General features: G+C 48.1%; 1 protein-coding gene across 1 annotated transcript in view; it reads right to left on the reverse strand.

Annotated features, from left to right (window-relative positions):
* Window positions 1–15700, reverse strand: part of LOC130381188 (peripheral plasma membrane protein CASK-like) — a 56030-nt gene that overhangs the window by 19441 nt on the left and 20889 nt on the right. Inside the window, exons 6-11 of the mRNA XM_056588653.1 lie at window positions 10773–10875; window positions 9956–10134; window positions 7660–7782; window positions 5417–5500; window positions 4457–4556; window positions 261–382 (exon numbers count right to left, since the gene is read on the reverse strand). Coding sequence (XP_056444628.1) covers window positions 261–382; window positions 4457–4556; window positions 5417–5500; window positions 7660–7782; window positions 9956–10134; window positions 10773–10875 — 711 coding nt within the window. The remainder of the gene's footprint in view (window positions 1–260; window positions 383–4456; window positions 4557–5416; window positions 5501–7659; window positions 7783–9955; window positions 10135–10772; window positions 10876–15700) is intronic.

Genomic DNA, 15700 nt, shown 5'->3' on the forward strand with positions numbered 1-15700 from the left:
CTTCACGTCTGTGTGTGTGTGTGTCTGTGTGTGTGTGTCTTAACGTCTGTATGCATGCGTGTCTGTGTGTGTCTGAATGTGCATGTGTCTTAACGTCTGTGTGTGTCTGTGTCTGTGTCTTAACATCTCTGTGTGTGTGTGTGTGAGTGTGTGTGTGTGTGTGTGTGTGTGTGTGTGTGTGTGTGTGTCTCTGTGTGTGTGTGTGTGTGCGTCTCTGTGTGTGTGTCTCTGTGTGTGTGTGTGTGTGTGTGTGTCCTCACGTCCAGCAGTGTGTGGAGGTGCTGGTCCTGGAAGACGCTGTGCAGGAAGTCCATGTCCTTCTCACTGCAGTCCGTCAGCGCGTGGATCTCCTCCAGGCTGTCCAGCACCTGGGACACGGCCCCTATACACACACACACACACACACACACACACACACACACACACAGAGACACACACACACATACACAGAGAAACACACACACAGAGAGACACAAACACACACACACACACAGACAGAGACACACACACGCACACACACACAGACACGCAGAGACGCACACACACACAAACACATACACACAGAGAGACACACACACACAGAGACGCACACACATACACACACACACACACACACACACACACAAACAGACATCCACACACACACACAGACACACGCACGCATGTGAAAACAGACACACACACAAAAAGACACACACGCACACACAAAAAGAGCCAGGCAGACAGATACGCGAACATACAGGCACACACACACACACACACACACAGGCACAGACAAACGCACGCAGACACACACACACACGCAAACACACCAGGCGCACGTACGCACACACAGACGTAGACACACACAAACACACACAAACGCACAACGAAACACACACACACAAAAAAACGCATACACAAACACAGTACCAGAATTAATACATATCTTTTTGTGAAAGTGCACACATAGATGAGGATAGGACGGACACAGGCATTCCCAGACAGGCAGTTCCTCAGAATACGTGGAGCATTACGTGAAATGTAAACATGACAGAACGGGCGCATTCATCGACTGCATGAAAATCTTTCAACGGTAACACCGTTAGCACTGTTAGCTCGGTAACACTGCCAGGGTGTAACCTAGGTAACGTTATAAGAAACTTCTCTGTGACACTGTTAGCACTGTCACTACAGTAACACTGTGAGCGATGTCGCCACGGTAACAGTTTTAGCGCCGTTACCAATGTAACACTGTTAGCAATGTAGTGCTAACACCGTTAGCACTGTTTGAATCATCACACCGTTACCACGGCGACAGCGCTAGCACTGTTGACTCGGTAACAACGGTAGCACTGCCACATCCTTAGCACTATTAGCAATATAACCAAGGTCACACCGTCAAGACTGTTACATCGTGACACCTTGCGAACCATGACCTCAGTGACACAATACCACGGTGGCACTTAATGAATAGTTACCAGGGTAACGCCGGAAAATTAACACTTCGAACAACAGACAGAAAGGAAACACAAACCGAAGGGATACGAACACAGGGATAAAAAACATACCACGACAACAAGAAACGCACAAGTACCCAACGACACACAAACCCAGAACAAAGTGAAAATAAACTGAACACACAAAAACAACAACAACAACGGAAAGAACACCCGAACACACACTGAAGCACAAAAGACACAAAGACGGGAATAAGGCGCACGCCACCGACACAGACACAAGACACACACAGATATTCCGACAACCAGCCCGTGTACCTGCTGCATCGTGGGCGCATGCAGCCAAACCGGGGAGACAGGGAAACAGGGGGGGGGGGGGGGGGGACGTCATTCGACCAAGAGGGTGTTAGAGAGGGACAGAGAGAAGGGGGGGTCAAGCGTGAACAACGGTTCAACACACGCACACGAGCGCACGCATACGCACACACGCACCCACACACACACACACACACACACGTAATCGCACACACACGCATACGCGCTAGCATTCACACTTTCAAAAAACGTGCGTTATTGAGGTTGTCCTGATGCAGTACCAGCAGTTGCAATAAGAAATACCATTATACAAATAATCAGATTTTCTTTTTTAAAAATGTTCATCAAATTCTTCATCGTTTTTTGGCATCTTTCTACTAATGGAATGGACCTAGGGAACACACACATAATCTGGCAACAGTAAAGTGTAGAGATGTGGGAAAAAATGTGGGGGTTGCCTTTACAAACCTTTTTCACGCGATATTGCTAAAGATCTGAGGTTGTGATGCTGTGTGGTTGAACTATGTGCTCCCAAGCTTACACTGCCAAATAAATAAAAATAATAATAATAAAATAAAATAAAACCAACCCATATATTAAATTGATCCGGTCACGTTCAATTTTGAGTGTGTTTATAAATCTGTAATATACATTTATAAAACGTACTTTACTCTACTGTACTCGAGTACAACATATAAACGACATCATACAGAAAAAATCCCCTCCTCAACCCTAACCACGCACCCCACACACCCACAACACAGACCACACGGAAATCTCTGACAGAAACGGAAGACAGGAAAACCACAAAAAAACAGGATTAGTGATGTCACAAATAATGGCGATGACATCACGCGGCCGGGCCGCTGGGGAGAGGGGGGGGGAGGGGGGGGGGGGGGGGATGGCAGGCATACGTACTTTCGGCCGCTAGCAGTCCTACAGAAAGTGCAGCAGAAGATACAAACAAAAACACACAGGAAGAGAGAAGCTTTGAATAAAGGAAACAGAAGAGGAGGACGAGGGGGGGGGGGGGGGGGGGGGGAGGAGGAAGAGGAGGATGACGGAGAGGGAGCTGAACAAGTGCGAAGAGAGTAACGACGAGAGGAGGAGGGAGGGACGGCGGGTTATTTGTTTTTCCTTTTTGGGAAAAGTCGGTTACACTGCAAAATGGCGTCTCTGCTTAGATCATTTCGGTCGGCCTTTGAGGGTTAAGATTTTTGTTTTCCAACAATTCAATTTTTTGAGCAATACTACTCTAAGTCCACTCTAAAGCTACTTCGATGGAGTTGCTTATCATATAAACTAGATGATAGGGTTGCCGCGGTGTGGACATTTTCACACCGAGTAATACGCTCGTGTCAACCACCGGTATTACCGGTATAAACGTATTACCCTTTGAAACTATAGGTCAACCGCCATCTTCTTCCGTCAACTCCTCTTCCTCACACTCGGTGACAGCAGCTGGCAGCGCGCCAATTCTCGGCGTCTTATAACGTTCTATATATAATAGTATAATATAATTTTATGCATCATAATATCACGGCCAAAAGCTCTGTGCGCCTCCGGATGGCCGTAGCGCGGGGAGCTCACGTAGGGATTGGGCTTCGCGGGGTTTGTTTACCGGCGTTGCTATGGTTACCGGTCCTTGTAAGGAAGCCGTCAATTCCCTCGGCGTGACAATTCTCCCGCACAGAGCAGAACTGTGGCCTATTCTATACATTTTGATTTTCTTAATTATAATTAGATTATTCATTTTAACTGAATTTGTTTTTTATCACGAAAAAACAAAACAAAACAAAAACTTGGTGTTGCCGGTGTGCAACACCGAGTAATCGGTGTTGGCCTCAACACCGGTAACACCGGTAATACCGTATACCGCGGCAACCCTAATAGATGACAAAAAAAAAGGGTTGACTTCATCTTGAAAGTCAAGAGGAATTTCATTACGGTTTCATTTCCTTTAAAATACTTAAGAAACTACTATTACGCAAAGGTGGCGGAAAGTCTGCTTTCGTTTGCAGCGGCCTTTAACCCAAACACGAACCAACCCCCAGACAGCAGGTGCCACAGACAGTCAAAACTCGACTTCATCTCCTCCACCTCCGTTCATTGATCAACATACACCGGTTTCGCTCCGTCTTATCTTTGCTTTACAGAGCTACTGCCTCGACACCTCGCCTGGGTGTCTGAGTGTCTGCTCCCTGGGGGAGACCCCCTAGATGTGGGTGGTTAGGGTGAAGACCTAAGGGGTACACATCAGGGAGCCCACCGAGGGGAACTCATGGGGCTTCTGGGAGGGGAGGGGGGGGCTGAAGGGGGCTTGGGTGTAGTTCATCGAGTACACATAAGTCAACGATGATATCGAGTTAAAATTGATTAGGTTTAGCGGATGTTTTGATGTTTTCGTTATTTTTCAGTTTTCCTTATCCTGGGAAGTGAAAGCTGACATCTCAGAAAGGGGAAGTGTTCGCTGGCTCCTTTCCTTCTGCCAGACAGCGCAGAAGAGGATTAGAAATCAAATCGGACAAGACGTGGTAAGGAAGGCGCCGAGAATAACCAGACGGTGACCAGACACAAAAAAAAGGCACACTATCGTTTCCGCTTTCTTCTTATTGTCGGAGCCTCCCGGACACTATCTAGGTATTTAGGTGTGCAACTTCGTCCCCCACGCTTTGGACGAGGTGGGCGTTGCCGGGGGTTACCGGAGGAGGTGGGGTCGTCGGAGAAGTCGGGCATCTCCTCTGGGGGGTCCCCGTAGTACGAGTTGAACTTGTGGCTGGACACGGCGGCCAGGACCGCGCCCTGGAAGGGGGAGGGGGGGGGGCAGAGTTATAGGGATGATGTGTGTGTGTGTGTGCGTGCGCAGAATAACGTGTTCAGGTTGAAGCTAAATGTAGAGGGGAGCAAAGCACAATATTTCAGTGCGTTTGAGGACGTCTCACCCACTGCGGACTGGAATGTGTGTTATTTGCGCGAGTGTGGTTAGCATGTGTGCACACAATCACACTTGCAACTTCACGTCAAAAGGGGGATGGGAAGACGGTGTGACATTCGCACACAGGAAACCAAAACGACACCATCATGCAATCAACAGAGCGTTACCCTTATAGGAAACTACGTGGTGGGTAGGTGAGCGTTCACACACTAGGCTTTACACAGCTTCTGAGAACATTTGCATACAGGGGACCGCAGATAATTGCCCGCTGATGAGTCACAGGGTTGACTGGGCTGTTCCCACCGAGTCTTTCTGAGCACCTGCGGGCCTCCGCGGCTCTAGCGCGAGCTGACTGACACTAGCGCCACGGTGCGTGAGCTAAGAGACGCCAGCGCCGCGGTGCGTGAGCTAACAGACGCTAGCGCCGCTGTGCGTGTGCTAACCTGCTGTAGGGCTGCGATGCGTGAGCTGACCAACGCTAGCACTGTTGGGCTGACCCATGCTAGTGCCGCGACGCTTGAGCTAACCAACGCTAGCGCCGCGTGAGCTAACAGACGCAAGCATCAACTGACGCAAGCGTCAACTGACGCAAGCGCCGTGGTGTGTGAGCTAGCCAACGCTAGTGCCGCGGTGAGTGAGCCAATCGGACGCTAGTGTGTGAGCTAACCAACGCTAGCGCTGCATTGTGTGAGCTTAACAACGCTAGCTCCGCGGTGCGTGAGCTAACCTTCAGCTTGCGGCGGGCGTTGAACTTCCTCAGCTGCTCCACCGTCTCTGGCAGGTGGATCTTGTAGGCGTACCTGTCCCTCTCCTGGGGAAACACACACACACACATTGACACACACAGGTAGACACACACACACACACACACGGACGCGCACAAACACACAAACCCAGATAGACACAGATATACACACATACACATAAAAATACAGATACACATGGAAGCACACAGACAGACACACAAACACAGACACACATGGAAGAACACAGATAGACACAAAAACACACACATGGACGCACACAGATAGACACACACACAAAAGCACACAGGTAAACGTACAGATACACATGGAAGCACAGACACACACCCACACAAACACACACACAGACAGAGACCGGCAGACACACACACACACACATTCAGAAACAGACACACACACAAACACAACCACACACACACACACACAGGACACAAACACACACACACACAGAGAGGAAGACATACGAACTGCTGTCAGTGTCTGCTGTGGTTCGGAGAAGCTGGATGTGGTCTGATCTACTTCTCATAACTGCCGCTGCACTGAGCAGGAATTATTTTAAACAAAATAAAGCACTGAAGCTTGTACTTAGATGTACTTAGATGATGAGAACAAGTTGCCTTTATCTTGCGGATGCGGACATGTCTATACTTCCTTGTATTTAAAATGAGGAAATTGTATCTTAATGTTCTAAGCTGTTTTGTTATTTAAAAATGAATAAAGGGTATTTTTGAGATATGGTGGATATTTATCTTCTTGTTTTAATTTGTTGTGATTGTGTGTTTGTTCATTTGCATGTGTGGCTGTCTTACTTCATATGTGTTTGAGCATTTGCATGTGTTTGTGCATTTGCAAGTGTGTGTGAATTTTGCGCGTATGTGGTTATTATTTGCACGTTTGTGTTCACTTGCATGTGTATTTGTGTGTGTGCATTTGCATGCATTTGCATTGCATGCCTTCATTTCCATACGCATGCGTGTGCATTTGCTAGTGTTTGCTCATCTGCATGTGTGAGTTTGCATTTGCAAGCATGTGTGTGCGCATTTTCATGTGTGTGAGTGTGTGTGCATTTGCATGTGTTTATGTGTGAGAATTTGCATGTGTGTGTGCATTTATATGAGTGTTTGACTTAATTAGCATGCGTGTGTTTGTGTTCAACTCCATGTGTGTGTGGGTATTCATCTACATGTGTGTGTGTGTGTTCATCTGTATGTGTGTGTGTGTGTTCATCCACACGCGTGTGTGTGCGTGTTCATCCACATGTGTGTGTTGGTATTCATCTATGTGTGTGTGTGTGTGTGTGTGTGTGTGTGTGTGTGTGTGTGTGTGTTCATCCACATGTGTGTGTGTGTGTGTGTGTGTGTGTTAATCTGTACGTGTGTGTGTGCGTTCATCCACATGTGTGTGTTGGTATTCATCTACATGTGTGTGAGGGTATTCATCTACATGTGTGTGTGTGTGTTCATCCACATGTGTGTGTGTGGGTATTCATATACATGTGTGTGTGTGCGTGTTAATCTGTGTGTGTGTGTGTGTGTGTGTGTGTGTGTGTGTTGTGTGTGTGTGTGTGTGTGTGTTCATCCACATGTGTGTGTGTGTGTGTGTACAGCAGAGAGGTTTTCCAATGGGAAGTTGGTTGCACTTTCGACTCAAGTTTAGAGGAAGCTTTCCTCACTAAACAACTTAAGTACCACCATTAGTGCAAGCTATTATACGTTAGGCTATAAATGCCAGCTCATTGTTTTTTGATTTTCGGCAGGCCTAGGTCATGCCCCACCGGCTGGTGGTCAGAGGAGGTTTGAGAATTATGAGGTTGTCCAAATGTAAAGCAAAGCAGCTTGCAACATATTGCTCAATCTCCCCCATTATAGGCAGCCGAGCCATTTGGAGGAGGAGGTGTTTTCTGTACCCATGAGTTTCTCTGTCTGTTAACAGACTGTGTGCAACCAACGTTGATTGAATAAGCTCATGTGTACGTATGGTCTATTCTGTGCATGTTTGACTCAAGTACTGCAACATGTTGTTTCGAGGATGTAGGGCATCAAAAGCAACTGAAAATATTTGTGCCCTTGCAATGTATTTTATAAATGCGGACACAAATAAAGACATTGAAATGTGTGTCCATCCACACGTGTGTGTGTGTGTGTCCATCCACACGTGAGTGTGTGTGTCCATCCACACGTGTGTGTGTGTGTGGAAGGGCGTGCACCTTGAGCCAGGGGTGGTTGAGGGCCTCGTACACGGTGATCCTCTCGGCGGGGTCCAGCATCAGCATGCGTCTCACCAGGTCTTTGGCGCTCTCCGAGATGTGGCTCCACTGGCGCGGGTTCATCTGGACACACACGCGGCCACGCACACAGGTGTACACACACACACACACACACACACACACACACACACACACAGGGACGCACACAGGCAGGCACACACACATAGGCAGGCAGGCACATACACACACAGGTACACATGCATGCACAGGCACACACACACAGGGATGGACACGCACGCACACACACAGGCACGCAAAAATATGCACGCACACATACACGCATAAAGGCACGACACACACACACACAAACGCACCCAGGCACACACACACACACACACACACACAGGCAGGCACACACATACACAGGAAGGCACACACACGCACACACACAAGCACACGGGCACAGAATAGAAGAACAAACACGCTCTCAGATGGATGTAGGGTGGCTGCGACCGTCAACGGTAACCAGGAAGCGGAAACCTGATCCAGAAGAAAACGCTGCTTGGTAATTCGTGACTCGAGCACGTACGCTTTGTTATTGAGGTCTGTCGGAGGAAGTGGCGAAATAGAGACTCACGGTTAACTTGCTTAACCAAAAAAAAAAAATACAGTTCAATACAGTTCGTTGAATGGTTACTGTGTGGCTTCAGACTCCGGAACGGGCCCTTCGAAGAAATTCTGGCACCATCCGTTTCGTTAACAAGTTATCGGATTGCACCGTGAAAGGCCGAAGAGAATAACAAACAAAGTATGCGAAAAGGAAAAGAGAGGTAATACAAACAAGCTAACCTGCAAGCATCCTTGAGAAGGAAGCCCAAAGCCCTACCCGCTCATTTGTCTCCATTATCGGAACCTCCCGTTGGATCGCGTCAGATAAAGGTGTTGGCCAAATGGCGAAGCGGCGATAAGAAGCGTCGTAAGAATGAATCGTAATAGTCGGTGATGGTTAATACTCGTAGCACAAAAGAAAGTAAAGAGAAATTTGTGTCATTTCCCCACTACGTAGAAAAACATTTCTCCGAACTTCGTGGCTACTTGACTCTTGTTTTCCTTGGGATTTCTGCCCATAAGTGGGAAGGTGAGGTGCACCACCTGGAGCGCATAATCCCTTCTTATTAATCCCCATCTGGCGGCTCCCAGGGGCCAGACCGTGTCCATCTATTACCATAGAGACCACGGAGGGCTGTTGCTGGTAGCCACCAGAAACAGCCCCGGCTCTCTGGTGTTGAGCTACGTATCTCGTGGTTCTTAGATAAAATACAATAAAGTGAACTAAAATAATCAAAAGCACAATTTAAAACAAAACAGAAAGAAACGTCGGAAGACAAGTAAAAAAAACGTCGGAAAGACCGAAAAAACACACAAATTGCGTCAATCGTTCGCATTCCGCCAGTTCCCGTTAGCTCGTAGAAAAAGGCGACAACCTATTACCAAACGTTTTCCCAGTGCTACCAAACACTAGTGGTACGACTTCCTAACACTTACATCGATGATCGCGCTTCACCTCCCCCCAATCCGCAGTCTGTCAACCAAATGAGGCGTTGGGGGGGGGGGGGGAATCTAAGAGACAACCTTTAGGCTGCGAGACCTCCATTGTAACACACTGACACCCTAACCCGCTAGTATAAACGTACATTTAGATTAAGTGCATTTAGCAGACGCTTAAGCAACTTACAATAAGTACATTTGTTAGAGGAAAGAGAAACAACGACATATCGCTGTTGGTACAGTAAGGATGTTCATAGAACCAAGTGCCGAGCACTAACAATCGCTAGGTTAACCCATTCCACGTACACAAGAAAAATAGCTAGGACAAGACGCTACACCATGCTAAGTAAACCTTGGACACACAACATACAATCGGTGCAAGCTTACAGGCACTAAAGGTGACGGTTCCACGTTGACGCAACGCAATGACCACGCGGTCGCCACGACGCCGTCGCGAACCTGTTTCGGTTCTGCGTCGGCTTTTAGCGAGCGGACCAATCACAGCTCTTGCTGCTGCGTCGACCTCGACACGAGGTTACAATTTTGGGAGGCGAACGTCAGGCCCTTGGGGTGGACGCGAGGACGTAACCGGTCCGTAAACCCCTCCTTGCGTTGCGTCGACATCCAACCATCACTCCACCTTTATTGACTAGCCTGTGCACACCGTTGCGGTTTTTTCGGGGTGCTTATCTGTAGCGGGGGGTCGGGCTGTAAGTGGTAGGCCGGGGCGTTTTGGAAAATCAACTACTACCTTGTACTTCCCCTTGATGATGGCCTCAAACAGCCGCTCCTTGGTGCCGTAGAAGGGCAGGCAGCCGGAGAGCAGGATGAAGAGGATGACCCCGCAGCCCCACACGTCCACCGGCTTGCCGTAGGGCTCTCTCTTCACCACCTCAGGGGCCATGAAGTGGGGGGTGCCCACACGGCCTGGGGGGGGGGGGGGGGGGGGGGAGGGAGGATGAAAGGGGGGATGGGAGGGGCAGAGGGTGGGAGAGGGATGGGGTTGGAGGGGGAGAGAGCGAGGATGAAAAGCGTGAGGGGGGAGAGGGGGGAGAGAGAGGGGGAGGGGGAGAAGGATGGAGGGAGGGAGAGAGAGAGAGAAATGGGAGAAAGAGGGATGGGAGAGGATGGGGTGACGGAAGGGGAGAGAGAGAGGAAGAGAGGAGAGGGGGGAGAGAGGGGGTGAGGGGGAGAAGGATGGAGGGAGAGAGAGAGAGAGAGAGCAATGGGAGAAAGAGGGAAAGAGGGATGGGAGAGGATGGGGTGAAGGAAGGGGAGAGAGAGAGAAAGAGAGGAGAGGGGGAGAGAGATTGATGTATGACACAGATGTATTTTAAGATTCATTTAGAGAGATAGAGCGAAGAAGGGGAGAGAGACCAAGAGGGGGAGGGAGAGAGAGATAAAACAACAGGGAGTAAGAGAAAGAGAGAGCGAGAGAAAGAGAGAGCGACAGAGAGCGAGAGAGAAACAAACGAGAGACCAAGAGAGAGATTAAAGAACGATGATTCATAACCGATGATTGAACGATGAGTGAAGTGATAAACACAGTAGACCAGAGCCGGTACCTCCAGCCACTAGACCGGACTCCCCCAGCTGGATGGCCACGCCAAAGCCCCCCAGTTTGACCGGAGCAGAGTTCTCTTTGGAGGCCAGCAGGACGCAGTGGGGCTGGGGGAGGGGCGCACACACACACACACACACACACACACACACACACACACACACACACACACACACACACACACACACACACACACACACACACACACACACACACACACACACACACACACACACAGTAGGGTTAACACAAAACGCCAGTAAGACCGTTGAAATTAAACCAGTTGAAAATAAACAAGTTGAACTTAAACCAGTTGAACATAAACCAGTTGAACATAACAAGCTGAACTTAAACCAGTTGAACTAAAACCAGTTGAACATAAACTGGTTGAAGTTAAACCAGTTGAAGTTAAAACGGTTGAAATAAACCAGTTGAAGTTAAACCAGTTGAAGTTAAAACGGTTGAACATAAACCGGTTTAATTTAAACCGGTTTAATTTAAACCGGTTGAAGTTAAACCAGTTGAACTAAAACCAGTTGAACATAAACCAGTTGAATTTAAACAAGTTTAACTTAAACCAATCAAAGTTAAAACAGTTGAAGTTAAACCAGCTGAAAATAAACCAGTGGAATATAAACCAGTTGTCGTTCCTTAAGTCATTTTCCAAGCAGTTCGGTTTGTTCCTGATGCAAAGCAAATCTTTCAAGATTGATCCGGGCAGAAAAGTGAATCAAGACAAATAACTAATGTTAATGTTTGATAATGATAAATTTTTTTTATCGTATCAACGCCGGATCAGAGATGATTTAAACCCAACAGCCACACACCCAAAGCCCCAGGACCAAAGGGGGAAGTGAGTGATCTCCACTGATGTCAACGCATAAAAGCAATAAGGCCAGGTGTGTCGATCTTCAAGATCAAACACAACTGAAACCACATGGCCACAGATTCAATCTGCCGGTAAGAACTTGCTTTTTTGGTCTCTTTTTTTTTTTACACCGAACTTAACTTATCTCAGTGACGCTCGGGCACGCTTCTGCCTATTTCTGGGTCACCACAACGCGAATGATTCCCATGCCACTGCAGACAACACCGCATGTCAGTAGATGGATGCGATAATACGTGCTACATTTGACGCTGTGTCACTTTTTTAAAGTGTTACGAGTTGGCTAACAGGGCGTTTCCTGAATGAAACGATATCTCAACACAAACATGCCTTATTTTCATAAATTTAAAGCCCTTTGAGACTGTACCTGTGATTAAGGACTATACAAATTGAATTTAATTGAATTCGTAGTATTATTTTGTATTAATATTCCGTTCAAATGTGGTCTTCTCATACAGAATTGTCATCAAAATTCTAGACCAATATCTTGTGGTCTTTCCGTTGGAAAGTGTTTAACATTGCCGTTTTGCGCCCAAAAAGCGATATAAATAAAGTTTGATTTTGACTTGGTAAGCGTCTGTTCTGCCGTTTGTCGGGGGGATTTAGCTATGTCTGTCTGTCGGTCTGCTGGTTACAGGGAAATACATGGCCTTATCTCTGCATGCAATCTAAATTCTCGTTCAACCGTGCTCTAAGAGGTGAGATGAGGACAGAGGCTGTCTTGGTGCCTAGCTCCACAGAATTCAGATAGAGGAATTAGCTGCTGTGAGGCATTTGAAACAGACTATCCCGCCACGTAAAACAGGCTTCAGAATAGGTGTACTTCAGCAGAACATAAGCAGAGATATTCTTGAGATCTTTATTGGGAATTCATATCCTTCAACGTCGACCCAGCTAGCATTTATGCTAGTAGCTACACGCTTCGAACAACAGGGGCATGAATATCAGTGCCGCACGGGTCCACTATCGTCACAAAATGGGGTAGTGTGCCGTTACACAGGGGAAGGGCGAATGACGGACATTGACAGATGGTGAACGGATATTGACCAGAGGAGAGCTGAACAGGAAGAAGAGGTTTGGGGTCATGAGGATGGAAGGAGATGGAAGGCGATGTCGACATGAATTCAACGTGAAATTAGGGATTCAAACGTCCCGCGGTTGATATCTCGCTGTTTTCGATTGGGCGGTGGGGTTGATACAATTGCACATAGTTTTGATAACCCTCTTGTACGTGCATTGCATTCAAAGTGCCTTTAGCCCCCCTTTCAATAATGACTACTGAAAAGATTTGAGACCTTCATTTCTCACCAAGGACTCTCTCTCACTCTAAGAGGAAGTGTGCAAAGTCTCTCTCTCTCTCTCTCTCTCTCTACCTCTCTCTACCTCTCTCTCTCTCTACCTCTCTCTCTCTCTACCTCTCTCTCTCTCTCTCTCTCTCTCTCTCTCTCTCTCTCTCTCTCTCTCTCTCTCTCTCTCTCTCTCTCTCTCTCTCTCTCTCTCTCTCTCTCTCTCTCTCTCTAATTTCCTCTTGTGCTGCCAGACCACTGGAACTCACATTACGGGTGAGGCAGGAAGGGGGGGGTGGGCAGGGGGAGATTTGTTGGCGTGCGTTGCTGGGTTTGGTGGTGATAAACCACAGCTGCACCTTGGAGTTGATGTGTTGCAGAGAGACGGAGGGAGAGACAGATAGAGAGAGAGAGAGAAAGAGAAGAGAGAGCGAGGAAGAGAGAGAGAGAGAGAGAGAGAGAGAGAGAGAGAGAGAGAGAGAGAGAGAGGAGAGAGAGAGAGAGAGAGAGAGAAAGAGAGAGAGAGAGAGAGAGAGAGAGATAGGTCAAACCTCGAAGCGCTGCATTGAAAAATATTTCCCCATTCTCCGAAAAAACGCTTCCCTATACTCTCTCATTGGTTCTGATCGGCGGAAAGAAGGACTTGTTTAACAACCCTCTGCTGTGACCTTACACACACACACACACACACACACACACACACACACACATACACCACTCACACAGCTGACCTCGCTCTCACACTCGCAGAGCGCACAGCTGGACTCAAACTTACACGGAGGACGGCATCGACCCAAACAGGTGTGTGCGCGTGTGTTTGTATGTGTGTACGTGTGGACCTGACACAACTGTTCATTGTGTGGGTTCGTTCTTTTCCTCATCCACCTTTTTATGTTTGCGTCGCGGGGGAGTTACTTCTAGACAGCTCAAAGTAAACTGAACGCATTACTTTGCTTTCTTGGCACTGTGATAACATTGTGCATATCAAGCTTGTTGCACGATTTCTGCAGTGCAGCCCACTGTATAATCTGATTGAGGCGATGTCCAATGCTATACCCCACCTTGGTGGCTTTTCTGGGCTCCTCCGTACCCAATTGGGGTGGGAATCTCTTGGCACCTCATGATTAGATTCGATTCCGATTATGAGGTCAACGTTTCGATTCTGAAGCGATTGTCGATGCATCTCGATGCAACAATTTAGTTTATGTATATTTCCATGCGTGATTTTCAAAAACATATATACCTCTGGGATTGCTACTCAGAGTTTGCTAATCACTTCCTACTTTTGTGATGATCATTAAAGACATCAACAGATGAATTCACTTATCTAATATTTCATAAGAGAGAAAGCTTTTGTCACAAATATGACTTTCTATGAACAATGCAATAATCAATGCAGCTTGCATTATAACACAATATGGAAGCATGCAAAATATAGGTTTCAGTTTTATTTTATTTCTAATCTTTCTTTTCTATGTCATTAAAGGAAAAGCTGCTCATGAATTAGAAGGAGTTCTTGTGTCTGGCTGTGAGTTTGCGCGCATGCTATGCGTAGGCTACAATCGTATCAAGACAAATCAGATTGGCCAATATAAACTGAAGTTAAATTCAAGATTTATTTATTTTTAATTACGATTATTAATTAATCGAGACAGAATCGTTCTAGCGAGAATCGCGATGCATCGAAGAATCAATTATTTTTCCCACCCCTAGTACCCAAGGACGGAGTGTCACACACACATACTCTCTGACACTGACAATCTCAAAGAACACATTGTATACAGTCAGCTCTTCATTCATTACACTGTCACAATGTTTAAATGCTCCTAAAGCACACAAATGCTTTTTATTTATAATTGCCATTTGCTGGTTTTTTTTTTAATCCCGTTGTATCTTTTATCTTTTTGTCTGCTTAAACCAGCCATCACACACACACACACACACACACACACACACACACACACACACACACACACACACACACACACACACACACACACACACACACACACACACACACACACACACACTGCCCTTCTGACTTTCACTTCCTTCCATATTGTTCTCCACCTCATCTGCACCGATCTGCTTCTCCTCTATATATAGATCCGGGTCCTGTGACCGCCATGGCCACGCCCACCATCCTCTCCCCCTTCACCCTGACCCTGTCTCCCTTCCCACCCGCCGGCTCCAACGCCTTCGCCTCCTCCTCCTCCTCCACCACCGTCACCAACTCCTCCTCCCCCACCTCCGCCTACACCAGCCCCTACTCCCACAACGGGACCTCCGTGGGCCCGGGGGAGTGCGCGTACGACGCCGACAACGGGGACCTCCGGGTGCCCCTGGCGCTGCTCTACTCCATCTTCTTCCTGCTGGGTCTCGTGGGCAACGTGCTGGCCCTCTGGGTCTTCCTCTTCCTGCCGACGTGCGGCCGTGGCCGCGGCGGCGCGGTGCAGCGCAGCAACTCGGTGCGCGTGCTGCTCATCAACTGCGCGGCGGCCGACCTGGTGCTGCTGGCCTGCCTGCCCTTCCGCGTGTACTACCACCTCAACGGGAACCAGTGGAGGCTGGGCTCGCTGGCGTGCCGGCTGGTGGGCAACCTGTTCTACATGAACATGTACATCAGCATCACACTGCTGGGCCTCATCGGCCTGGACCGCTGCCTGCGGCTGAGCGGCGGAGGCGGCGGCACCGGGGCGTCGACCAGCAGCCGGGTGCGGGACGTCCGGCGTCGGAGGAGCGTGATCGTGTGCGGCGTGA

This window comes from Gadus chalcogrammus, chromosome 4 (assembly GCF_026213295.1).
Source record: "Gadus chalcogrammus isolate NIFS_2021 chromosome 4, NIFS_Gcha_1.0, whole genome shotgun sequence".
In the NCBI taxonomy this organism is placed as follows: Eukaryota; Metazoa; Chordata; class Actinopteri; order Gadiformes; family Gadidae; genus Gadus; species Gadus chalcogrammus.